Source organism: Portunus trituberculatus, chromosome 16 (genome assembly GCF_017591435.1).
Source record: "Portunus trituberculatus isolate SZX2019 chromosome 16, ASM1759143v1, whole genome shotgun sequence".
Classification (NCBI taxonomy): domain Eukaryota; kingdom Metazoa; phylum Arthropoda; class Malacostraca; order Decapoda; family Portunidae; genus Portunus; species Portunus trituberculatus.
Genome location: NC_059270.1, coordinates 5,717,218 through 5,744,503, shown reverse-complemented (window position 1 = coordinate 5,744,503; position 27,286 = coordinate 5,717,218). Strand labels below are relative to the sequence as shown.

Sequence of the window (27,286 nt, the reverse complement as noted above, 5' to 3'; positions counted from 1 at the left end):
TGACTTCATTCATTAGTTTATTCTTCATGATATTAATATACATTTATCCCAAAATAATGGTGTCACCATAACAATACATGACATAGCTTGAAGCAAGTAGCTTCATGCAAAATAGGTTTATGTGGATATAGTGGAAATAACAACATTCATTAGGCTATTAATATATATACACCTACATACAAACACACACACACACACACACACACACACACACACATATATATATATATATATATATATATATATATATATATATATATATATATATATATATATATATATATATATATATATTTTTTTCCTGGTAAACTCAGCATTTCATTATCTGTCATTACAGCCTTACATGTGATGTCTTGTGTAGGCACAATTTATTTACTACATAATGATTTAAGTTTAATGATATTCATATAATTTTTGGATTCTGTGAACAAAGAGAACTCTAATCCATTAAGTGATGGTGATGTTGATAATGAATTATGTCAGACAAGGATTTAAAGAAAATGACTCCTTTTTTTCAGTCATATTTCTCTTAATTATTAAACAAAAAATAAGAAAAAAAAAATCATTCACTCATTCTTATGCTTTACAAGTATTACTGGCAGAATTGTAAATATATTTCTTGAATTGTACATTACTAAAGAAGGAAAAATAATATATCCACTTAACTGCTTACCCAAGTTTTTTTTTTTCTTCCATGTTTATGACATATAGCATGAACAGATATTTACACTGTAATTCTTCTTTTTTGGAGCCTATGATTCTCCTCTTCTATTTTGCACACTTAGATGGTTGGCTCCTTCCTGTGGTGTTGCATGAAGAAGTTTTGAGTGATGGCTTTGCACAACTGCAAGCCACTCCTTGATGTATCATGATAAGAGATAAGGCTGATAGGAACTGTGTGGGCATTCTTCAACCACTTGGTCACTGCATTTGGTTATGGCTATTGTTGTACATAAAAGGTGTTCAACTCTTTAGTATCATTTTAACCAGCACTCCATGATGGACACATATCAAAATAAACTTCAATATCTACCTCTTTTCTAAGCCTCTTCAGTTGGCTTTTCTTTACCATATTTACCATACCTGCAGCATGTGTACTGGTAAAGGAATACTGCCATAGAGCAGTTTTGTTGGAGTTGTCAAATCATGCTCCAAATGGTTCCCATACACTTTTGTTTCATTCAAGGCAGGGATCCTTTTTACAGATATATGTATTGTTCATTGGTCCACCAATATGTGCACTATTGTGCTGCTTGACATTTAGGAGTCAATTCTTGTATGCTGAGGCCTGTAGATTTTTGTAATATCTTATGGGATCTCAGTATTTTTTGCTTGTAAATTAATGACCGAAAGTTTTTCTCTGCAGAAGCCTCGCCTCATGACATTTTCTTATTCATGTCAGTTTTCAGTATGACATGTGAAAACGACTGCTGCTCAATGTTATATCTTCTTGGTTCTATCACTGGATCAAAATGACTTTTTTTCTTTATAGACATTATTAGCATTTTTTTCTCCCTTTAGTTGTTCATCAACTGTTGCTTGTGTATTCTTCATTTGTGAGACAAGATAATGGGAATTCCTCTTCCTTTTTAATTATTGTGTCAAGTTCACTTTCCGAAAAATTTTCTTCTTTAATTGCGTCAACTTTGCTTTCTTTGTTATCATTAGCAATATTGTCTTTCTTTGGCTTCTTACTGCCCTCTTTCCGTAGGTTCTTGTGTATTCTATTTATGTGTGAAGATAGGTAGTCAGATCTGTTCCCTCGATAGCAGCAGTAGGGGCAGTGATAGGGCAGATTTCTGGTGTGAGTGCGGAGATGCTGGTTAAGACGCCAACGTGCACGATATGCATTCTTACAGTGTGGGCACTTGTATGGAGTCTCACCCGTGTGTTTCATGAGATGTAACCGTAAGTAATCTAATCTTTGCATGTATTTCCCACAATATTCACAGTGAAGGTCTCGATCCCCTTGCTCTTTGTATTTATTCAATACATCTATTGGAATCTCAGTGCACTGTTTGCTTTTATCTGAAATGCAGGGCAAATCTTTTATTTCTGATGGTATTTTCCTCTTGTGATTTTTTTGCATGGGGTTGGAGGTGTCTGAAGGATCAAATATAATTTTTTCTCTTCTAATTCGCTTGCTAGGAGGTCTGAGACTTTCCTTATCTTTTATGTGGGATGTGGGAGACATGCAAGGGTTGAGTAAATTTTTATTATCATCATTTGTAGGTTTATTTGATGTTAACATCTGCTTGTTTGAGTCATTTTTCTTTATTTCTCTGTTAAATATATGCAAACCATCATAATTATCTTCCTTCTCTTCCTTTATTTTTATATTTTCTTCCTTTTTCATATCTTTATTTTCTTCTTCCTTCTTATCTTCATCTTCCTTATTCATATCTTCAATATCTTCCTTTATAATTGTTAGTGGTTCCAGAATAGTATTGTCTATAATGAAATTATCACTGGTGCTGGGCATTACCATGTGATTATCATCTTTCCTTTTCATTTGGAACATGGCATGCTCATTACTGTCTGCATTGGAGGAACTACTGCTGGTACTGGGGTTTGTGTAGTCTGGCTGCTGGTATAAAATATCCATGAACTTTTGTGACACCATCTTTGGCTCTGAAACAAGAATGAAAAATGATTAAGTAAACAGTCTTATGCTATCAACCTCAAACCATAGCAATTCACATTTTTCTCTTTTTCAAAGAAAGAAAAATTTCCTTGATTAATTTTACAGAATGGTAATGGTAATCTAATTTTTTTGTGTGTTTTCTATTGCACGTATATGTATAGAAACTTCCAAAATATTTCCTTACAAAAGATTGATTTTCACTACCAATAATGTATGAAAATCAGCTACATTGGTCACATTTCTCTTATTAGCTTGATAAGTAAAATTAGTTTACACCACAATAGACCCATTGCTCTTCCTATAACTGACCTAATTAGGAAGCATAAACACTATATTGAATACTCCAGTCATTTTATTTAGTATTTGATACCCAGTCATGAGCAATCATCTCTCATGATGTATATGTGCAAATTCAACCGTATGTGTGAAGCAGATTTGAAATATCACTTACACAATGCCCAAATTCTATGTAGGGTGTGTTCCTACTCCACATGATATAATTTAGCTGTCCTATAAGTACATGTAACAAATCCTCATTGAAATTTCTAAACACAACATGTTCTGCCTGCCACAGTTCCCTTACCTCCAGCTAATGACTCCAGCAATAATGATAACTAATAAGATATGCACATCACAAAGTTAAGTTAGCCAAGTTAGGTTACTGGTAAATTTGTATATAATCTCACCTGCCACACTTTTTTTTGGCCAAAATTACATTTTTCAGGTAGATTTTGATGTATTTTGAATTAATCTAGGAACTGTTTGTCATAAATAAAAAAGTTTTTTTTTTTCAATATTTACCCTTCACACACATAAACTAATGATTTGCTACACCAACAAGGGCATCCAATAAAAACAAAAATCTATCAGAAAAAAGTAAATTTGTCTCCATGAATGACAATGAAATAAAAACAGCTTTGCTGAACCTAATGTCACTTAACCAAACTAAGTTTAACCTAACCTAATCTCATCTACTTTATTGGTCCTCTGATAGTTCCTCGTTACTGGAGTCCTCAGTGAGAATAGACTAAGCTTTGTTATTGGTGTGCAAGTTTCTTAGCATTTAAAAATAATAGCACTCACAACCACTTCTCTAAGCCATCTCCTAAGAATGATTCAAAGTCAAGGTCTTTCCTAATGCCTAATGGAATATAATCTGCCTATTGGCTGGTTTAAAAAATCTTTTGATTGGCCATGGCATTGTTTCATACATGTAGTATGAAATCCCCTCCTCTACCCTCAACTTCCTCTGCTACACTGTCTCCTCTTCTTCAATTTTCTTCCTGACAATAAATTTGAAAGATATTAATATCTTTGGAATGAACTATTTGAAGCAGTAAAGATAAATGCACACTACTGTATCATATCTGATTTCTGTACTTCACTGAGAACAAAGCATTTTTTTTGTGAGATAGTTTACTTATATAATAATATCTGATGAGATTAGTTAGGTATTTTTCTGTTCAGGTGGTAAATGTCCAGAGTAAGTAAGTACCAACTATTTAGCAAACAAAACTTTTCTTCTCATGACTTTTGATGTACTTTTGAATAATTCTGCTGTCACTTCCCGTCACAAGTCACTATTTTCATTCCCTCATTATACGAGGAACAGAGAATGTATATCAAGAAGAGTTATACATTACTTTGGGGGCAGAGGGGATATGAGCTGTTTAACTAGAGCCTAGAGCTGAGATAACTAAAATAAATAGGGAGCTAATGCTGCTTCTTGTCACCTTTTCAACATTTCATTGCTTTGTAGATCCACTGCCCTCTGTCATCCTCCTCAACCAGTTGAAGAGGCAACACAAAACACAAAAGCAACATTCACAGTACTTTTTTTTGTGTGATGTACACCTAATTGTTGATCTTGATCCCAATGCATCCCCCCCCTAACTAATCCCAACAAAAAAATGACTAAATCTAAATCTAACTGAACCAAACAAAATCCAAAACTTACTAAACCTAACCTAATTACACAGAAAGAAAACTAATAATTCTTTTTTTTTATAATCATTGATTTCTGACACTTAAAACATAAATGGGGTTCAAAATATTTATCACAAGGAGCTCTAGTCCTGTGAGATGTGCCAAGAAAGTAGGAGTTAATACTTATTCCGGACAAGTAGAGTTTAAGTTAGATTAGTTACATTTGGTGAGGTTCAGTGAACAAGTACAGTTTTGTTAGGTTAGTTACATTTGGTGAGGTTCAGAGGACAAGTAGAGTTTAAGTTAGATTAGTTACATTTGGTGAGGTTCAGTGCACGAGTACAGTTTCGGTTAGGTTTGTTACATTTGGTGAGGTTCAATGTTTTCTTGTCATTCTAACCAATTTTTTGTAATGTTTTTATAATGCATTAGGTTTGGGCCTCATTGTTGTCATAAATTCAGAAACCCTTTATTTACCCATCCTCCCTACCTATGGATCTGGAGGGGGCGGGGAATAGGAAAATTAGGCGTTTTTAAACGAAAATGTGTCTCGAATTCCTGTCCATCATGCAAAAACAAATAAGAAAAAAGAAATTTAGCGGAAGGACTAATATAGTGAAATTTTACTAACATTTTTTTAGTAATTAATAGCTACACACACACGCCGACAGTAATCACGAGAAAAAAAAAAATGAGTTAGGGCGGACGAGTGAACTGCGACATGGATGACGACCTCCTGACTTTGCTAAGATGCTTTACTCTTGAAACTGTCTGTGCGAGGAGAGTGAAAAGTATCCCTACCACTGTAAATAATCACGTTCACATTCTACGTACCTTAAAATTGTGTCCGCTTGTAACTAGTCACTTGCAAACTCAAAGTTGGTCAATAAGATTCCCGGACAAGACGGACCTAACCTAAAAGCCAGCCATATGTCACTGGATCAGCCCTCTGGTGGGATACGGCACAGGAAGATGCACCATACATTTGTTCATGCTCATAACTTCAAGCAGAAATCACCTGTTGTCGGTGATTAAATACGTGAATAAGTAAGATAATCAGAAATAGGGCTGTTTGGTTTGCGTACCTTCCTAACCTGTCGCTTGCCAACTTGCGTATCGGACGAGGCACAGCAGGAAGTAAATGACCAAGAGTGAAAATAACGATATAAGTTTCATTTTTTTTTTTTTAGGTAGGTAGGTTATTTATTTTATGAAGATAACTGTAATTGCGATGGAACTCAGTCTCACTTATTTATGTATATATACTGGCCTAGTATATTCATATTTTTGACACCTGAAACGCCTTATACTGTTTCTTATGTACGTACGACCTCAGCTTGACACATCAGTGCTTCAGTAAATGTGATTAACACAATAGTTACTACCTAGATACCTAAACCACATCCCGCTCGCCATCAATTTACAAGGTCACTTTCTCTCATTCTTTAAACATCTGCGTACTTTCATATTAGGGGAACATGTCGCACTAATGCAATTCTGAAATTATTATTTGTATCAAGTGAAGTTATAGTTTTACATAGAGGTCACTATTTATTTGGGAAACTAATCTACCTAACAGTGCTTCCAATATACATTTCTTTTCATTAGCCGTTACCATTAAGAAGTTCCGTGTGGATTATATAATAATCAGATAAGATCATCAGAGACTGCCGAGGACGAGAACGAGGACAAGGACGACTGTCAGCTGATGAATGTCACCAGCAACAACAACAACAACAACACGTGGACGCCGCGCCGCCGCCGTGAGGAGGTCTCCTGCCGCTACATTTTGTTTTCTCACCTTGTCTCATGTTAATGGAAGTTAAAGAATTTGTAACATGTAAAACTAGCAACGAAGATATAGTAGTTGCACTTTGAACTATTAAGTTTCTTTATCCCGTAGATAAGGGAGACTGTCGAGGAGCGTGTGTTATGTAATATTGTGGGAAGCCAGCAACAGGAGGAGCAGCTCCTGGATTAATAGGTGAGCTTGGTACAATTTCTTCATGGCATCGTTTCCCATACCTTGTTCAGTATTTTGTCATGCCGCTAAATCCGCCAGTACGCATACACTAATGGATGGTAATGTACTCTTCAACTCTTGTTAATCTATTGTTTAATATTGTCCTACTTGATTCATCATTAAGGTGCATTTCAAATGCATGTTTACATTTCTAAAGCTATTCATATCGGTGTAAGTTCAAGTCAAAAGAAGAAAGAAAAGGGAATTTCTTAAAGATTATTTGTTGCAGTGAATATACAAGTGTGTGTGTGTGTGTGTGTATATATATATATATATATATATATATATATATATATATATATATATATATATATATATATATATAATATATATATTAATAGGAGGCAAAAATTCCTCTTGGCTAGTGACATGATTTGCCCTTGCTGAAATTAAGAATTCTTTTGGTGTCATTGAAACCTATTCAGTTTCAAATGGTCATTTGCTTTTATACGTCTTATATTTGGGCATTTTGATTTGACGAATTACCGTTTGATAGTCCCAATCTGTTACTATCCATATTCTCATTTGGTGACCATAGTATCCAATTTGGTGATCTTCATTCCATGCAGTAGGCCAAGGTTGTATGTGTTGACTGTTTTCTGCATCTGACAAATATTTATGACAGAAAACTTTTTGACTGTTCTCGATGTCTTTCAACAACAAGTTATCAATCTAAAAATGTATTGAGATATTGTGATTCTGCTTTTTACTGGTCAGCTGTTATATTGACACCATGCCAACTGACCAACATAAGTTCTGTCACATTTGTTAACCTACTTCATTCAGTAGGTTACTTGTGGTGACTGTATATTGCATTTGACAAATATTTTCTCATGTGTCCTGTAATAATTGGTTGTGACAATTGAATAATGATGGGGGGGTGTTGATGATTAGGCAATGAAAGTCAGTGAGTATAACTTGTCATTTGCAGTGTAGGAGAGAAGTTAGGATGGAAGGAGCACATAACCAGTGTGCAGCTGGCTCAGTAGCAGAAGGGCATTTCAGCCATGCTCATTACATATTAAATAAACTTTTATTGACTCATCTTCATTCTGTCTTTGGTATATCATGATGACTAATCTAAAAATGATATTGCAAGTTATGAAATGATGATAATTAAAAAGATTGACTAGGCTTCTGTTACAAATTAGTTTTTCTTGTTAGTTTGATTATTCACAGTTCATGATTTATCACTGGCACTAGTTAGTCTTCGAATGAAAGACGTTGCTGTACAAGATGAGCAAAAAACATGGCTAGCTTTATAATGGGAAAATTTTTTGATCTAATAGTACTTGATTTTGTTTTCAGAAGAGGAGTTTTCAGGTTTTGCAAAATTTAAGTTGACTTTGGATTTGTAGTTTTCTACTTGTGTGTATATGTGTTAGCATGGGATAACAAACATGATTGGTATTATTGCCTCATGTTTTTTTTTTATCTATATTGACTTCTGAAAGGCTTTAGAATTATGTATAGAAAGAGACTTTTGACATTTATTTTTTATTTTTATTATTATTATTATTTTTTTTTTTTTTTGTGTGTGTGTGTGTGGGTGTGTGTCTAAATATTCCTTTATTGCAGGAAAATGTTACGGGTAGTTGTGAGAAGAACACAGCTCTATTCTCTCCATTATCTCCAATTGCTACCTCGCTGCCAACCTTCCGTCAAATGGTTCAGGAGATCCCTGGTTTCCACCACCACCACCACTCCTATCCTGCCAGTATTCAAACAAGCTGAGAGGTTCAAGGATAATATTGCCCTCAGTGACCAACATGGTGAACACACATATGAACAGATTCATAGGTTAAGGTAATGACCTGTGTTTATATGCAGCTTTCTTCATCTGTGTCCTATGTCTTTATAGTAAAAACATGAAATCTGCATTGGTGTCTTTTGTAATAATAGTTACAGTCTTTGCAAAATGGTGATGAATTTACAATAGGTTGTATTTGCATTTTGTTGGCAGTAGAGAATCTATTTGATATAATATCCAATAAAATATCATTGCTTCACCATTATGCTATAGTTTTTAGTGAATAAGATTAAGGAAATCATTTTTAATTTGATGATGATATGTAGATGGTGATAGACTTGGATCTGATACAGAAGTGGTTGTCTTGCCATAATGGATCCAAGTTGGGATTCTGACTTTGAGTGAATTATGACTTCCACAATAGAAAAGGAGAGAGAGAGAGAGAGAGAGAGAGAGAGAGAGAGAGAGAGAGAAAATGTGGTATCAGCTTTCACATGTTATTCAGGTAGTTTAAACCAGCTACACGGGAGAGTAGAACACTGAAATGTTGATAATATCTGACCTGACAACTTGAGATAGACAGTGGCCTTGGTTACATTCACACATATGTGGTTTATGTATAGTTTGGCAGTCAACTGATAAGGTGTTTTTTTTATTTGTGCATTCCTGAACTGACTTATGCAAATTATTGATGCATATTTTTCCATATCACCTTCCAATAGCTATTAGACTCCCCAGTACTGCTAATGAAATAGCATCTTTGTTTGTCTTGTGTAAAGGAATAAATAGTTTTCCTTGCCCTCGCTGGCTGAACCCTTGAAGGCTTATGGACCTGATGGGATCCTTTCTATTGTTCTTAGAAAATGTGTCTCTGTGCTTGCACCTTGCTTGGTCAAACTTTTTCAATTCTGTCTATCAACTTCTATCTTTCCTTCTTGCTGAAAGTTTGCATAAGTTGTTCATAAATTAGGCTGACCTCAAACTACCATCCTATTGAATTAATCTCCTACTTATCTAAATTTTTTTCTATCTTTAATAGGAAGATTCTCAAACATCTGTCACTTCACAATCTTTCATCTGATCACCAGTATGGCTTCCATCAAGGCTGCTCTACTGGAGATTTTGCTTTTCATATCGAGTCTTGGTGATCCTCTTTTATAGATTTTAGTGAAACTTGCTGTTGCCTTAGAAATATCAGAAGCTTTGATAGAGTTTGGTACAAAGCTTTGGTCTCCACTACTCTCCTACAGCTTTTATGCTTCTTTCTGCAACTTCAGCTTAAGTTTCCTGTCTGACCATTCTAATACTTTTGTGGTAGATGGTCACTGTTCTCTTAAATCTATTAATAATGGTGTTCCTCTCATGCCACTCATTAAGGATCTAAACCAAACTTCTTATCCTTCATCCTTTCCACTCCTATATTGATGATACCATCCTGCATTCCTCCAAATTTCTTCATAGACAACCAACCCTTCAGGAAGTAAACATCACGCAAGGAAATGTGACTTCTGATCTTCATGAAATTTCTGTTTGTGTCATCTCAAACTTCCCTCCTTGTCACCGCTTCCCTCTTATCTTTCAGAGATAGGGGACAAGAGAGAGTAATAGTTCTCTTTCTCTTCCCTTCATTCATTCTGCCATTTTCACTTCATCCTTTGTTATTGTTTCTCATTTATAGAATTCAATTTTCACTCTTTATCAGTCACATTTTATTTAGCGATTCTCAAGATTTTTCTTGCTTTCACAAAGAGAGGAAAAGAAATGGAGGGACGGAAGGAAAGAAGAAAGGGGGAGGAGGACAGGACAGAGAGAGAGCCATGCCATGATGGTAGTGGTATGTCAAATTGTATGCTTTGATGACCCATGATGTGCACTGATACTTCATGTCTCTTGATAAGCACTTTTGACTGGCACTTCATTGGGACTTTTTTAGTAGCTATTTTTGTTGCCCTTGGCTGGTTCCCCTCCCACATAGAAAATAAGTAATTAAGAAATTAAAGATTCTACACTCAGTGAGTTGGAGAGTTTCATGAGATATTGTTAAGACCTAACTGGTGATCATCACATTAAAGTCTCAGTTGTGAGAAAAAATATGTATGAATGAGTCAGGAAATCTGTATTACATTCATTAATGACCAGGTATAAAATATAAAAATTTCATGAAATGGATGTTTATAATACTTGATAATCATGTCATTATCAAGTAGAATTTATAACGTAAGTAACTTTTTTTGCAGGCACTAAGGTGTACTTTTGTGAAGAGTTGCAAGGTACCATTCCAGACTAATTGATACATCTTTCCATCTCAGAAAGTTTTGATGGAATAATTTTTATTTACTATATTCTTTTTATTTTATTTATTTTTCATTATATGGATTATTATGGATCTTTAAAGTCTGGAGAACTATGTGTCTTGATGCTCATAGCTTGGTTATTTTCTTGCACAGTGAATGTTTGCACCTTTCCACAGTGGACATCTGGCATGGCTCATCCAAAATATCCTTGGTGAGGATACAGCACAGGAGCGTGTTGCCTTCCTCTGCCCCAATGATGTGTCATATGTCATTTCCCAGTGGGCCACCTGGATGGCAGGCCACATTGGTGGGTCTCTCATATATTTGGAGAAAAGTTCTATGTGAGGTTTGAAACATATTAGATCTGTTTCACAAAGTATTGTTGAATCTTGTGCATCAAAGTTGAAATAACTGCTAATTGATAACAGATTACAAGTGAATAAATTAAAACTGTAAAGAGAATAATCTTTGCTATTGGTCACTTATTAGAATATTCTTGTGATTTATTATTTTTTTATGTAAGAGGGGAAAGCCAGTCAAGGGCAACTAGAAATAATAGAAAAATGACCACTTAGGTTCCAGACCCCCTGCAGGTCTGATAAAGTTAGCCAAAATACAGGGATGTATATCTTGAAACCCCCTAAATGAAGTCAAGTCATAGGAAGTTGGACATACAGAAGCAGGCAGGGAGTTACAGGTTTACCAGAGTAGTACTACTAATATTTAAAGTTTTATTGAACCATATTCTGAAGTAATCAAAATCAGGAAGGGAAGTTTTTATAAAGATAATGTTGAGAGTTTCATTGTGAAAAAAAAATAATGTTTCCTTGTACAAGATGACTGAGATCCTTTTCTGATATGTGTAATACATGAACCAAATTCTCATGCTATCCACATGCAGAAAATTATATCTTTGATATGCACTGCCTCATTGCACCTACTTATAGTACATAGTCTTGAATTGATGATATGGTTCTTCTGCAATTGCTATGATTAGTAGAATGATTCTTTCTCTCTGCCTTAATGTTCATATTGCTGCAGAGTAATGACATCTTTCGTACTTTTCCCCTGACAGCGGTGCCACTTTACCCCCGACATCCACCTCCTGAGCTAGAGTATTTTGTGAGAGACAGCAAGGCAGCTGTGATCATTACTACTTCAGAGTATGCTCCAAAGGTGAAGCAGATTCTCTCTGGCCAGCAGGTGAGTTTTTAGGTGATGCTACAGCTTGCCACTTGTGAAACATCATGAGTTAGCACTAGATACATGATCTGTCTTCATGGGAGTTCTATATTTAGTTAGTAAGTATATTATTAATCATGATCTGTATCTACTTGTCTATCTCTGATGCCTTGATCCCTGTGGATGGATCTTGCAAGATGATGACCACAGCAGAAGTCTCTGTCTTTCCCTATTCAGACATTCTGTTGTTACAGTACTTTTTCACTCTCTCTTCCTCTACTAACATTTATTACTCATGTATTCTTGATCCATATCCTTCATCCTCCAAACTGAATCTCTTTCCCATACATTTGCATTGTATACTCTCTCTCTCTCTCTCTCTCTCTCTCTCTCTCTCTCTCTCTCTCTCTCTCTCTCTCTCTCTCTCTCTCTCTCTCTCTCTCTCAGTAGCTCTTGAGCTCTTTACAGACTTAGTCATATAAGGTGAATTATTTAGTTTCTGTTGCATTTTAGGTCATTGTGCTGGAAGAATTCTTCTTCAAGCCATCAACAGAAGATGAAACCACTCGGCCAGCACAGTATGGTAGGGATTCCCACTTCTATTCCTTTAGTGATGCCATGATCCTCTATACAAGTGGCACCACTGGGTCACCCAAAGGTAAGTCATTTCTCCTCTCTATCTCTGTCTTATTACTTTCTCCTCATCTTGGTATCTTTCTGATCTTAATTTTTGTCCTGCCTTTGCTGTTATGAACAAGTGTCACCAGCACAGAAGCATATTAACTTTGCCAACTCACCTCCATTCAGTCATATCTCACATCAGTCTGAAAGAATTAGAATCTTGTACAGTGGAATCTTGGTTGCCAAATGTCTTCTTTTCAAACAAACTGGTTGCCAAACAAAATTTTGAGCTCAAAATTGCCGCAGGCATCATACCAGGAGGAGAAAGTAGAAACCTGCTGAAACGATAATTACTCTCTGTGAAGTCTAATAGCACTGGTTCAGGGGATACTGTGAACTTATAATTAAAGTCAGCTGTGACATCACTGAACATTTCTCTTTGTGTCTCACAATGCAAGGGGGCAGTCACAGCCTTGCTATATTAACACTACCACCACCCATGTGTGCCATGCTCAGTGTTTGTGCCCATGTGTTGCTCAGAGTCTAGTGACTTTCTACCATTTCTAACAATATGTATACAATTTGTTGAATGAAGACATTGTATCATTGTGTTACATCTTAGTACAAGCTAAAAAAAAAAAAAAAAAAAAACTAACCCTTCGTTATCATGCAAAATTGGTGCCTAAAAAACCACTGGCCAACAGAAAATGCGATAATGGAAGTGAAGAATAAATAGAAAATAAATAAATTGGTGCCTCAACCCAAAAATTTTCATAAAAAATGTTCCTGTTACCCTAAATTTACTACGATTAATACATGGTGTAGTTTATTAACATTTGACAATCTGAAATGAATGGCATGGTTAATAATATATGGTAATATATTATTAACCATCCTACCATCCTCATGATCATCATCTTTCTTCCCCTCCACCTCTTCCTCCTCCTCTTTCCCCCATCTAAACTTTTGTCGGTGTGTTGTTGGGATATGGGTAGTACTACTGCTTCTACTACTACTACTACTACTGCTACTACTACTACTACTACTACTACTACTACTACTACTACTACTACTACTACTACTACTACTACTACTACTACTACTACTACGGGTGCATGATAACGACTTTCCAGATGCGGTAAAACTGAATTTTGCAGATTTTCACAAGTGTGCAATAACGCCTAAACATGATAACGGAAGGGTGCGATAACGGAGGGTTAGGTGTGTGTATATATATATATATATATATATATATATATATATATATATATATATATATATATATATATATATATTTAACCCTCGTTATTTTAGACTAAATGTTGCAGGCACTGGACCAGATAATGAAAAAGTCCAGATAACATAAATGAATCCTTCATATGTCAAATGTGGTTGTTTGTCTCTATAGACTTTTGTGAAACTGTGAAATTTAGTCTATTTTAGTTTCCCTGACCAACTAAACCAAAGCAAACTATTCTAAGTTAACCTGAAACTAAACTAACCTAACAGTGATAGCCGAGTGTACTAAAAAAAAAAGCTTCATAGATGTGAAATACAGTGAGTATACTACAGTGTTCCCTCGCTATTTTGCGGTTCGACTTTCACGGCTTCACTGTTTCGTGGTTTTTATACATAATCGTAGATACGTTCTGTGGATTTTTTGCTATATCACGGGGTCTGTGGCGTCACTTACAAATGCTGTACGTACAGTAATTCAATAAGTTGGTGTGTAATAACGACGACAATGTACGGAAAGCACTGTACATGTATTGTTCGTATACATATGCAGCCTCACCCAACATCTTTCCTTGTTGTATCCAAGGCCCATAGAATAGAAGGTTGACCTACACACAGCTTTTACTTGATGATGCATCCTCACAGTATTTGGCAGAAATTTCTACCAGCTTATCTTTTGATTTACTAATGTCTGACACAGTTTGCTTGGCCACACCACACTCCTCACCAACATTCAAAACACTAACTCCTTTCTCTAATTTTTTTTTATTAATTTCAGCTTTTAAGTCACAACTAAGACCACTCATTTATGATTAACATCCTTGGGAGACATAATAAAGAGTTCTAAGGTACTGAAAAATGCACAAGCATGTTCACTGATACCAGACAATACACAGTGTTCACTAGCATCGGCTTGACTTGTTTACAACTGCCTGGCGCAGTGGTGCTGCCATCTATTGGCCATTTCTGGAAGTGTGCAAGGCATGTAATATTTGAATTAATTTGTTGGCCATCCTGACTCAAATTATTAGATTATTATCTGGACACTGTCCAGAAAAACTGAAATCCGGATAAACGAGGGTCGAGTGTCACACCTTTGTCACAGGAGACTGCCCTCTATCTGAGCTTGCAAAATCTGAACTTTGTTGGGAAAGAAATGAAGGTCTTTGTCCAGTATGAGTCTAACAGAAGTCCCTGAGAGGACAGTCTGTTGTGACAAACGTCTGGTTGATTTTCTCAGTGATTTCTCCAGACACTGTCTCATGGTCTCAGTGTTGATGGCTGTCCTTGCATACCTTGGCCTACCACTGTCCTTTATTTGCTTTGGTCACACATCCTGTTTTCCTGAACTACTGCACAATACGCCTATTGTGAGTCTGCTTGGAAGATTTCTTCCCGAGAGTCAATTATGAATTGTTGCTGAGTGTGGGCTACCAATTTTGATTCAAAATATGCTTCCACAATCTTCACTCTCTCCTCCACAGTAATTTGCTTTCAATCCATTGGAGTGAAAATTCAGTGCTTCATTGTTAATATCATGAAAATTAAAACATTTTGGTAACATTTTATTGGCCCACCATATATATATATATATATATATATATATATATATATATATATATATATATATATATATATATATATATATAATATTTGTGTGTGTATGTGTGTATGTGTGTGCATGTGTGTGTGTGCATATGCATCATATGTCACTGGGATGCCTTTGCCATTGCAGGTGTGTTGCTGAGCCATAGCAATGTACAATCTCAAGTATCCTGCCTCCACCAGGCATGGGGATGGACACAGCGGGACACCTTGCTGCACTGCCTGCCCCTCCATCACACCCATGGCATTGTTAATGCTCTCCTCTGCCCCCTCTACCTAGGTGCCAGGTGCTCCACACTGCATTGCTTTCTTTCAGTTAACTTTCTGCTCTTCACTTATGTTCACAGTTCTGACACATAATCCAACAGTTATGAGTGTTCTTTCTTGATTTCATTGGATGTGAAGAATGGATTTTTTTTTCATTAAAATATGCCATATGAGTGCATCAGTCTTCATGGAAGTCTTTCTTTGCTTGGTAGGTGAGGTTTGGGGATGGGAACTTCATTCTCATTTACACCTTTGATGGCAGCAAGTACTGAATTGGCTCATGTTTTGTGTCTTACCATTGGATTACAGTCAGTTCCATGTATGAACATTGTAGATGAAATAGCTCTTTGCACACCAAAATGCCAAAGGAGGGAGATCACTGCAAAGTGTTACATGGCATGTGCTTCCATTACTATTTTACTTCTGTGATTTGCTATTAATTTTTCCTTAATATGTAATCTTAATATCCAGGTCTACATTTTCCAGCCAGATGCTTACTTGGAATATACTGATATCTTTCTCTTTGCTTGGTGTTCTAGGGTAGTGATGCTGCCAAGCTTCTCTCCTGCAGAAGTTTGGAGTCACCTACTTGCATTGAATGTCCCAGTGGAGGCACGAGTCAGCCTCTTTATGGCTGTACCCACCATGTATGTCAAGCTGCTGGAGGAATATCATGCTAGTCTTGCAAAGACCTCTCGCACCAAAGAGTATGTGCGTTCAGTGTGCACACAAAATGTCAGGTAGGTTTGTCTGAATGGGGGTTGGTGTCGATGGTGCTGCAAACACTTCCATCTGTCTTTTCATGTTTTTATAAACAGTCCTTTTTTCCTTACTCTAGCATCTCCTTTTTGCTATTTTCTCTTCATTGATTGTTTGTCGGTCTTCTTTCTTGATTTTTTGTTTCCTATAATCCAATTTTCTGGCATCCTTACATTTTCATCTTTCTACATAAGTATAAGAAAGAACACAAGAAGTGGAAAAGATAAAAAAGTTAAAACATGGAGAAATACAGGTCCTCTCATCGCTGAAGTATTCTCTAGATAGCAAGAGGTAACCCTAAAACTAACTAAAAACACAGGATGAATACATAAACAGCAGTACAATAGCACATTTTTACAAATGAAAGTTAGTCAAACACTGATATATATATTTTCTAGTATGTATCACTGAAGACACCCTTCATCAATGAGACCCCCCCAAAAAAAAATTGTGAAGAGTTAACTACGTAGCACTCACTTGACGTAATAGATTTTCAATGAACAATTTTTTTTGTAAATTTATATTTTTAAACAAAATAATTCCTTTAATTACTATATAATATTACTGAATGGAATAAAACTAAAGGAGAAACCCATCCATTTTAAGAAGCAGGAGCTAAGAACATATTGTGTTGGTACTGCTTTTGAGGGATTCAACCAGAAGGAAAGGAAAGGGTATTTGTTTTATTCATTGACTTCAGCCTGGCATATGATTTAGTGCTAATACACATTTAGATAAAGGTTTTGAAATATTTGGGATGTGGGAAGGTTATGTTAGGGGTTATTTATCCAATGTATGCAGGATGCCCCACAAGTTAAGGTATAAATTTCAGAACTTAATAGTTTAAGTAATTCCAAGTAAGAAATATTGTAAAGGCATATGCTGAGTTTTTTTTTTTTTTTTTTTGTATTTAGCAAGAAATTAACATGTAAGTTGTGTATAGCAGGAGCCACTTGCTTGCATGGGTCTCCCCCTCCTTCCCTCCCTCCTCAGCTTCCTGTGTACTTGAGTGGTGCTGCATAGCATTAAGCGATAATTTTCTGTATACAATCTATAGTAGTGAACACACACACACACACACACACACACACACACACACACACACACACACACACACACACACACATATATATATATATATATATATATATATATATTAACCCAAAATGATTAATATTTAAAATAGACAAAATCAAAGACTTTTAAAGAAAAAGCTTCTCACATCTGTAAAGTGTTAATATTAGGTGTTAGCTCATGATGCTTGAACATTGTTATAAACTTTCCTATATCTTGTGTTTTGTTATGTGAGTGGTATTTATGATGGACCGGGTTTGCTCTCAGCATGATAATGATGGTGTGGGTTGAGCAATAACAACTTACTAGAATATGTGATCCACTCCAGGCTGATGATCAGCGGGTCAGCTGCTCTGCCAGAATCAGTACTCACCAGCTGGCAGGAGGCCACTGGTCATGTGTTGCTGGAGCGCTATGGTATGACGGAGATTGGCATGGCTCTTTCCAACCCTCTCAAGGGCACCCGCCATCCAGGTAAGTCCATGAATTAAGGTGTATAATAGAGAGAGAGAGAGAGAGAGAGAGAGAGAGATTAATGAATGAAATAGATTGGATCAAAGGACTTGTGTTATGTATTTATGTTCCTGTTATGTTATGTGTGTTTGTGCATACTCACACACACACACACACACACACACACACACACACACACACACACACACACACACACACACACACACACACACACACACACACACACACACACACGGTGTGTGGTGTGTGCCTGGTCTCAGGCCTATCCGAAGATCGGAAATAATGAGCTCTGAGCTCGTTCCGTAAGGTAACGTCTGGCTGTCTCGTCAGAGACTGCAGCAGATCAAACAGTGAAACACACACACACACACACACACACACACACACACACAGTGAAGTTGGAGTGGAGAAGAGTGACCAGTGGAGTCCCCCAAGGTTACGTGCTTGGTCCCATCAGGTTTCTGATCTACATAAATGATATGCCAGTGGGTGTGAAAAGTTACATGAGTGTGTTCGCAGATGAGGCAAAGATTATGAGGAGAATAAGAAATGTGGAAGATTGTAACATGTTGCAAGAGGATCTGAACAGGATATATAATTGGAGTGTAAAATGGCAGATGGAATTCAACATTAACAAAAGTCATGTACGGTAATGAGAATGGGCAAAAGCAAATATAGACTATAAGGAGTACCAGCTGGGGAGAGAGATAATAACTGAAGTCAGTGAAGAAAAGGACTTAGGAGTGATTATACAGAACAACATCACCAGAAAAGCACATTAACAGAATATTTTGAAAAAACTTACAACACACTCCAAAATATTGGATTCTCATTCAACTACTTGGATGAGAATATGATAAAGAAAATATTAACCACCTTAATTAGACTTCAGTTGGAATATGCTGTGGTGATATGGTCACCACATATGAAGAAAGAAAAAAACACGTGAAGAAACTAGAAAGAGTGCAGTGGTTGGGAACAAGGATGATACCAGGTTTTAAGGAGATGCCGTATGAGGACAGATTAAGAAGACTGGATTTACCCACGTTAGAAGAAAGAAGAGAGAGGGGAGATATGATAACAATATATAAAATAGTAAATGGAATGGATATCCTAGATAGAGAAGACTTGATAAGGATGTCTTCCAACAGTCAACTGAGAGGACACCTAAAGAAAATACAAAAGGACAGTTGTATGGGAGATGTCAAGAAGTATAGCTTTCTATATTGTGGTATTGACAAATGGAACAAATTGAGTAGAGAAGTGGTGTGTGTGGCGAGTGTCAGTCAGATGAAAGACTAACTTGATAAATGTGGACAAAGAGACAGGACATAAAGAGCCAAGCTCGGGCCCTGTAAATCACAAATAGGTAAATACACACACACACACACACACACACACACACACACACACACACACACACACACACACACACACACACACACACACACACACACACACACAAATGGGTTAAACATCTGGAAGAAGAACAAGTTATATAGGAGAGACAATTTGGGTTTTGGACAAGACTGTCATGTGTTTTTACTCAAGAGTAATAGAAGGACTGGAAAGCAGAGATAGATGGATGGACACAGTATACCTGGACATTAAAAAGGCTTTTGATAAAGTCCCTCATGGAAGACTACTTTGGAAACTAGAGAACATAGGATGACTGCGAGAAACTTTGTTAGAATGAACAAGGGATTATTTGAAGGACAGAGATGAGAACTGTAATCAGAGACGCATACTAATCTTGGGGTAAAGTAATAAGAGGAGTGCCACAAGAGTCAGTGTTAGCCCCCATTATGTTCCAGATTTATGTAAATGACATTCACAATAGGGTGAACAATTATATTAATTTATTTGATGATGCAAAGCTACTAAGAGTAATCAAAACCCAGTACCACTGTTTGCTGTTACAGAAAGATATAAACAAAACCTACGAGTGAAGTAAGAAGTGGAAATTGGACTTCAATGCCAAGAAATGTCACATAATGGAACTAGGAAAGAGTAAGAGAAGACCAATATGGAACTATTTGATGGGAGAGGAACAAATAATGAAGACTAAAGAGTGATTACACAGGAACCCTGAAAAACACATAAGCAAGATATTTGGATTATCATATAAAATGTTGACTGATATAAGAGTGGCATTTGAATTCATGGACAAAGATATGAAAAAATGATCACAAGCATGATACATACAAAGCTGGAATATGCAGCTGTGGTGTGGTCTCCGAATTCTAAAAAAGATATAAGAAGATTAGAACACATACAAAAGATTGCTACAAAGATGGTGCTGGAACTAAAGGACCTAACATATGAAGAAAGGCTGAAGGAAATGGGACTGCCAACCTTACAAGATAGAAGAAAACGAGGAGACCTAATAACAGTGTACAAGATAGTTAATGGCATTGAAAAGATAGACAAGGAAGACCTGGTGCTGGTAACAGAAGCTAGAAGGACAAGAGGACATGTAAAGAAGATTAGGATGAGGCAGTGTGTGAAGGATAGTGGAAAATACAGTTTTCCACATAGAACGGTGTTAGAGTGGAATGCAATGAGTAATGAAGTTGTTACAGCACATAATGTGCATAACTTTGAAGAAAAATTGGGTAAATGGAGTCATGGAGACAAGACACTATGAGGGTTGCTCAAACCTTGTACAGTACAACTAGGTAAATACACACATGCAACTTCTGTACCTGTCTGGAGAAAGGCATCATTAGCCTTTGTGAGAAGCATCTTTTATTAGCACATTGTCTTCTTACATGGTAGTGGCATGATGCTGTCCACAATAGAGGTTCTGTGTAGCTCTCACCTCTTCTGACGAGATCTACATTCTGCAAGATGACTTGTACGGCATGTGTCATGCTGCACACCCATGTCTTTTCCACGAAAAGCCTATAGTTCTGTGGGTGAATAGCAAAAGCACACCAATGTGTTGGGTTATTATTAGGGCTGAGCTATTCACTATTTTGGCAGCAATGTATCATGATGCACTGTTCTGTATGGTGTCCAGGCTCTTCTTGTTGCTATCAGTGAGAAACACTAGTGCCACTGTTGCATTGTCAGTCAAGGATCAGATAGCCTTTATTTAATACAAATGCAACTCAAAGTGTTGAGCCCCAGCTCAAGTGGTTTTCATTATTCACATGACACTCAGTCACATCCTAGTTCTCTCTCTGAGATGTTCAGCATCTTTCCTAAAGTTCAGTCTCTGCTCCACCCATACCCTAAGGTGTAAGCAATCATCCACTAGAGGCATTTGCCTTAGATGCTTAGGCTCCTATTAGATGTGGGAGACTTCCCGGCCATGGCTTGTGACTTGTCCACAGATATCATAAGTCCTCAGTCAATGCATGTAATGGTGACTGCATCAAGGCCAGTCTGTGCTCTTGCAACTCTGTTTCATTGGCTTGTAGAAACGAGGGCCAAATCATCAGCATAGCCTAGGAGACTTTCTATGTTCTGGTGTAAAGGAATACTCTGAAGAGTAATGTGGGGATTAGGATTCCTTCCTGTGGGGTACCAATGTCAAACTGCTGAATGTTCAAGATGTGATCCTGAAATCACACCTTAACTTTGCAGTTACTGAGATCATTTTCATTTTTCATCTTGGGATTTGATGTAGGGAAAGATGTGTGTGGAACAACTAGAATATCCCCACACTGTGGTGCTCTTTGCTGAATCTCTTTTCTGCTGGTAGGGTCTGTGGGTACCCCTCTGCCTGGTGTGGAGGTGCGTATTGTGAAGTTTTTACCAGGGCAAGAGGACTACCAGTTGCTGTGTGAGGGCAGCAGTGCTGGCACCAAGTTGGTGCCTGGGAGTGAGAATGAGGTGAGTGCATTCTAAAATTCAAGAAAAACAAAACAACTTACTTTATCATTGAATTCATTGATAGTGAGGAAATATTTTATTCAAATTTGTGTGAAACTTGTCTCAGCCAGAATGAAAGCATAATAGTTTTTTTGCTATTGTTTTCATTAAAACTCTCATGTGACTTACATTCCACATGGGCTGATAATGGTACCAAACCTCCATATTAGAATTGACATGACTGTTTGTTTATATATATATATATATATATATATATATATATATATATATATATATATATATATATATATATATATATATATAATATGTATTGTTGAAGTCTATAGCAACTTGAGCATTATTCTTTTCTCAAAGATGTAGATTCTGGAAGAGTGAGCCAAAATCCATATTGCTCTCAAGACGTCTTTTGGTCCTGTCTGGACCATCTTCAGGATAAGAGTGAGGAGACTGGGCAGGTAGAGCCTCTTTTGACTGCTCATGGCAGATGCGGTAGGTGTGTGGGGCTGTGAGAGACAATCAGCTTGCAGCTTGGCTGGGGCTACGGGGTAGCCATTTTGGGGGCAGAGAAACTTCTGGTTGCTATTGGATGTTGATAGTAGGTTTCTCTTCCTCAAGATGACGGAAGCTACGCTTATATATTTAGAGAAACCTACTATCAACATCCAACAGCAACCAGAAGTTTCTCTGCCCTCCAAATGGCCACCCCTTAGCCCCAGCCAAGCTGCAAGCTGATTGGCTCTCACAGCCCCACACACTGACCGCGTCCGCCATGAGCAGTCTCCTCACTCTTATCCTGAAGATGGTCCAGACAGGACCGAAAGATGTCTCGAGAGCAATATGGATTTTGGCTCACTCCTCCAGAATCTACATCTAGACAAACACACCCTTGTGCAAAAAATACAAAAGCTTCTTTTGGAAAAGATTAATGCTCAAGTTGCTATAGACTTCAACAACACATGCCTACTCAATGGCCTCCTCCTGCCCCCAAAAAAAAAAAAAAATATATATATATATATATATATATATATATATATATATATATATATATATATATATATATATATATATATAGTACCTCTAAAAATTTATGTAAGGGTGTAAGAGGCCTTCATAAAATCAGTTTTGTTGTATAGTTCTGAAACATGGCTTCTAAATGAGAGATTGTTAGGGTTCTAAGAGCATGTGATCATAGAATGCTGCACTATATGGCTGGCATGAGATGACAGGATTGGGTGGCAAGTGAGGAGGTGGCAGAGAGGTGTAGTAGTGTCAAGGAGTGAAGTGAAACTCAGACAAGGAAGATTTTGCTGGTTAGTGCATGTAATGAGATGAGAAGACAGAGTAGCAAAAGTGATAGAAAATATGGAGGTTGGTAGAAAGAGACCAGTTGGAAGACCTAAGAAGACATGGACTTGGGATTGCGTGATTTACTGTGCAAATCATGTGTGGGCGTGACATTTACGTGTTGGTCATTCCAGTCACTGTTGCTTCACTATAGCGTAGTGCATAGCCATAGCTCGTACTTACCCTATAACATCATTGTGCTGACTGCACAACCATCACATATGTCACCACAACACATGTATCTGGTCACTCACCTCATATATGCCCACGTATGACAAAAGAAGAAGAAAAAAAAAAAAAAAACGCAAGCATATGTGGCTTGACACATGAATATGTGACCCCAGCTAAAGTATTATGATCACCTTCATTATGAAGGTAATTGGGTTGCTTCTCTGTGTCACTTTGTGAGACTTCCCTTGCTAGATCAATGAGAAAGAAAATACCTGCATGGCTTAAAAAATAAATTTTGATGAATTTTGTGTTCATTCAGTTAATTTCTACTGGATGAATAATTTCTTATCTGTAAATGTTGTGGAGTGACCATCTTGGCAGTGAGAGAGTGTGTCGTAAATTGTTAAGACAGAGTGAGCAGGTATCTGGGAAGAGTAATTAATTTTACATTGATTCCTATGGAGAAAATGGTTCAGTTTTCTAACATTGCTGATTTTCAAATGGTATTCAAGAATTAATTTAATCTGAGAACTTAGGTTTATTTGTATACAGATGCTTGAATTTATAATTCCTATAGAAACAAATTTAACCAAGTTCATGAACAGAGTTAGTAGTGTTGTGACTCATCCAGACTGTAGCTGCCAGCATTGCATACCACAATAATAAACCAAATTGAGGGTATTCCCTTACTATTTTTTTTCCACCACAGCCAGGTGAACTGTTGGTACGTGGCCCAAATGTCTTTAAGGAGTACTGGTGCAGACCCCATGCCACCGTGGATGAGTTTACCCATGATGGGTGGTTCAAGACAGGTGAGCGTTCTCTGTTATTCTTACAACCAGGTCTGGTAAAAGGCTAACCTGATGTTTTCTGCTATATGTCATAGAAACAGTTGGTAACACTGCCATGGGGGTTTTGATAATCACTACACCTCATGCATCATAATAGTTTGTATCTTGTATCTGTTTAATAGATTCAATGCCTTTTTTTTTAACTTATGTTTTTTAAGCAATGGGTGAAATACACAATTGTTGAATTTTAAGACTGCCATATGATACACAGTAGTAGAGATGTTTAGATCATTGGATTTGAACTGGAAGATTAAGTTCATTTTGAAAGTAATCTCTTATTATAACAAGAAACAAAGTTCCCTGGGTTTGTTCTTGTCATTATCTCATCAGTGGCAGATATGAAGCTTTGAACCCTTATCTGAATGATAGGAGCTTAATATCAAGGCTTGCCAACTGCTAGCACTTATCTGTGTTCAGGTTTTCATAGCATTTCACAAGTTACATTTCTTATTTAGTTAAAAACTTGACACAACTTATCTCTTTGACTGTGAATATGAATAATTAACTACACAAAGGACAAGATTGCAGTCTTAGAAAGGATACCATATCTATAATGATACGGGAATTTCTCATCTTTGTAACCTTAACTTTCAGGAGACACGGCAGTATACAAAGATGGGTCGTATAGGATACTTGGACGAACATCTGTAGACATTATCAAGAGTGGAGGTTTCAAGATCTCTGCCCTTGATGTGGAGAAGCATCTGTTGACCCACCCAAACATTAGTGATGTGGCCGTGGTTGGTGTGCCAGATCTCACATGGGGTCAGAAGGTGTGTGTATGATCTACAGCTGTTGTTTGTAGCATTGGGAATAATGCCAATAGTTGTAGTATTTTCTTACATTACATTTTCTGTGTTTGAATGTCTATGTAAGGTGTCCCATGAGGAGTTAAGGTACATACTTCAGGATGTGATAGTTCAGTAAAAGTTGGAAATACTCTATACACATATGTTATATTTTGCTTTATTTTGCAAGATTGTGTGTAGCCAGAACTCCAACCCTGGGTGGGCCTCTGCCAACCCCACCTTCCCTCCTCCTCGGCTCACTGCATACTCAAGTGGTGCTGCGTGACATTAAATTATATATAGATTTTTTGTGTAGAATGTATAAAGTCAAAGCTTTACAGTAGCAGTAGCTTTTGTTGGGTGTGTCCTCTCACTATATGTCCTATAGACAAATTTGTCATGGAGGTGCAGCATTAAGTTTTTCCAAAATTTCAGGTTGATGCTCTTTTTTTTTCAGCTCATCTACATTACAGTTGATTTTTAAATTTTCTTTCTGATTCTTGGAGTTTGATCAATATCTCCATCACCACTAAAAATCTATGGAGCATAGTCACATCTGGCTAGTCTAATAATTTCCCTCAAGGTCTTCTCAGCAGGTTCCTCTGGTACACACAGCCTTTTTCAGGACAGCATACTGTAATTTAAAAAATAATGTGTGGATTGTGTATAACTTTCACCATACTGCTGACAGCATGCTGTAACTTCAGGAAAAGAAAAGATGAAAGCTTACTAGGTCAACTCCTTGGAAAAGTGAATAAAAGCAGTCAGTGGTGCTAAGACCAAGACCTAAGTTGAAGAGGACCACACTGACTTGGTGAGAGCTAGCAGCCAGCTGATGCAAGATTGGTAACACAGGCATCTCGTTGAATGCTTTGGTTGAATACTGTCAGTTAAATATCTTGAAGTGAAACTAGAGTCTAAATCCTTGCTATATGGGTTTGCTGTGGTCACAGATGTCCAAAAATGTTTCTTGGCTGTCCTTTTGTGGTTAGTGAATGGTAGTTTTTTCAGTCAGACAGAAATACAAATGCCCAGCAAAGGGATTTTAAATAGCTAGTTCATAGATGTGACTCACACATTTGGATAGTGATGTCCATTTCTTTCAGTAAATTTTCTAAAATGATCACATATAGATACATAATACTTGTGAATCTGCCACCTAGACTGCTTTATGTGGATGACTGAGGGAGGGAGTTAGGGTGACCCATTACCACATGGCTTAATGACAGGGAAGATACACTGGAGGGAGAATCTCCATTGCTCTTCTCCTTACCTTTTTCTTTTTCTTCAGTTCCCAGGCTAGCAATACTGAGTCATGCTACAATTATTCTGATGCTGAGAAAGCATAAAAAGCTTCAGGTGATGATGGTAAAAAATAAACTTGGAAACATTTTCTGCTTCTATTTCTTTGCTTGATTTTGATGAAACTCATATGAATGCACAAGATGAAATGTTATAGAAAAAAACTGCCTTTTTTTACAGCTAACTTTGTTATAAAATTAAAAATTTTACTAAAGTATATGAATTTTTTCCTGAAATATTTGTGTGATAACCAGGGTATTAAGATATCTACATAATATGCAGATTATTCATAACTGTAGATGCAATTTTAAGTTCACAACAGATCCTCACCTTAATTCTTCAGGCTGAACACCACTTTGATGCAGCAGTTAAGTACTCAAAGTTATGATCCCACAGTTCAGGCTTTGGCATTTAGTACACAGCTTACCCACCAGATCATCCTTCCTCTTGGATCAGATAGCTCACTTGGTACTAAGAGAAGACAAACTGGTGAAGTGGATATAAAGTAAGCCCTGTGTTCAATATATTTTACAAAGGTAAAAATTTTGTGGAGAAAGATTTGCTGTATGTTGCATGTCACTGAATGTGTCTTTTAGTAGCTACATCTTCCCCTCCTCCAGGTGGCAGCTGTGATAGTGTGGCATGGGGAGGGAGAGCTGGATCCTATGGCTCTGCGAGAATGGGGGAAGGAGCGCATGCCCCATTACAAGGTACCCTCAGAGGTGGTGCAGGTGAAGGACAGTCTTCCCCGCAACAATATGGGGAAAGTCAATAAGAAGCAGCTCCTTCTTGATTTCTTTAAAGATCCACAGAGTCCATCTTAGTTTCTTGTTATATTATTCTCTTGCCTCATCTGGTTTCTCCCTCTCCTTTGTTGTTCCAGAAATATCAGTGAATAAATGAGTTGTGATAAGGTACAGAAAAGGAAGGGAAGGAAGGGGTTTTGTGCTCAGGCTGTGGCCTTACTTATTTGTACTTTAATATATTTGTATTTTTACTCTTTCATCCTTTGCAGGGCAGAATATAGTACATTTTCTAGGTGCTCGCAAATCAATCAATGTAAAACTTATTTTTAGCATTAGCAGGCTGTATGTTAAATGAGAATGTTATTATTAAAGAACTTTATAATTTGAAA

The 27,286-nt window shown here is 37.0% G+C and overlaps 2 protein-coding genes across 8 annotated transcripts; one reads left to right on the top strand and one right to left on the bottom strand.

Annotated features, from left to right (window-relative positions):
• LOC123504648 (zinc finger protein 431-like) lies at positions 1–6,313 on the bottom strand. 3 transcript variants are annotated; one of them, XM_045255373.1, is made up of 2 exons: positions 6,186–6,313; positions 1–2,631 (listed from the first exon to the last, which is right to left on the bottom strand). In XM_045255373.1, exons 1-2 carry the CDS (start codon positions 6,229–6,231, stop codon positions 1,529–1,531), a joined length of 1,149 nt encoding a protein of 382 aa, XP_045111308.1. In that variant the 5' UTR covers positions 6,232–6,313; the 3' UTR covers positions 1–1,528. The 3 variants fall into 3 exon arrangements, with proteins under 3 accessions (XP_045111308.1, XP_045111310.1, XP_045111309.1); XM_045255375.1 differs by lacking the exon at positions 6,186–6,313 and adding an exon at positions 5,656–5,750; XM_045255374.1 differs by lacking the exon at positions 6,186–6,313 and adding an exon at positions 5,405–5,683.
• LOC123504645 (malonate--CoA ligase ACSF3, mitochondrial-like) lies at positions 6,246–27,286 on the top strand. Of its 5 annotated transcripts, none has more exons than XM_045255365.1 (13): positions 6,246–6,341; positions 6,474–6,554; positions 8,172–8,399; positions 10,814–10,944; positions 11,713–11,840; positions 12,333–12,477; positions 15,412–15,568; positions 16,088–16,288; positions 17,710–17,855; positions 21,565–21,695; positions 23,920–24,022; positions 24,656–24,834; positions 25,040–25,550. In XM_045255365.1, exons 3-13 carry the CDS (start codon positions 8,176–8,178, stop codon positions 25,133–25,135), a joined length of 1,641 nt encoding a protein of 546 aa, XP_045111300.1. In that variant the 5' UTR covers positions 6,246–6,341; positions 6,474–6,554; positions 8,172–8,175; the 3' UTR covers positions 25,136–25,550. The 5 variants fall into 5 exon arrangements, with proteins under 5 accessions (XP_045111300.1, XP_045111301.1, XP_045111298.1 ...); XM_045255366.1 differs by lacking the exon at positions 25,040–25,550 and adding an exon at positions 25,557–27,286 and having other exon boundaries at positions 6,249–6,341; XM_045255363.1 differs by lacking the exon at positions 25,040–25,550 and adding an exon at positions 26,772–27,286 and having other exon boundaries at positions 6,251–6,341.

Excerpts from the sequence above, each read along its gene's own strand:
- LOC123504648 (XM_045255373.1), bottom strand. The coding sequence starts at position 6,231 with ATGATCTTATCTGATTATTATATAATCCACACGGAACTTCTTAATG. Across the intron at positions 2,632-6,185 it reads CCACACGGAACTTCTTAATG|AGCCAAAGATGGTGTCACAA; the intron begins GTAACGGCTAAT and ends TTCTTGTTTCAG.
- LOC123504645 (XM_045255363.1), top strand. The coding sequence starts at position 8,176 with ATGTTACGGGTAGTTGTGAGAAGAACACAGCTCTATTCTCTCCATTAT. Across the intron at positions 11,841-12,332 it reads AGATTCTCTCTGGCCAGCAG|GTCATTGTGCTGGAAGAATT; the intron begins GTGAGTTTTTAG and ends GTTGCATTTTAG. Across the intron at positions 17,856-21,564 it reads CAAGGGCACCCGCCATCCAG|GGTCTGTGGGTACCCCTCTG; the intron begins GTAAGTCCATGA and ends TTCTGCTGGTAG.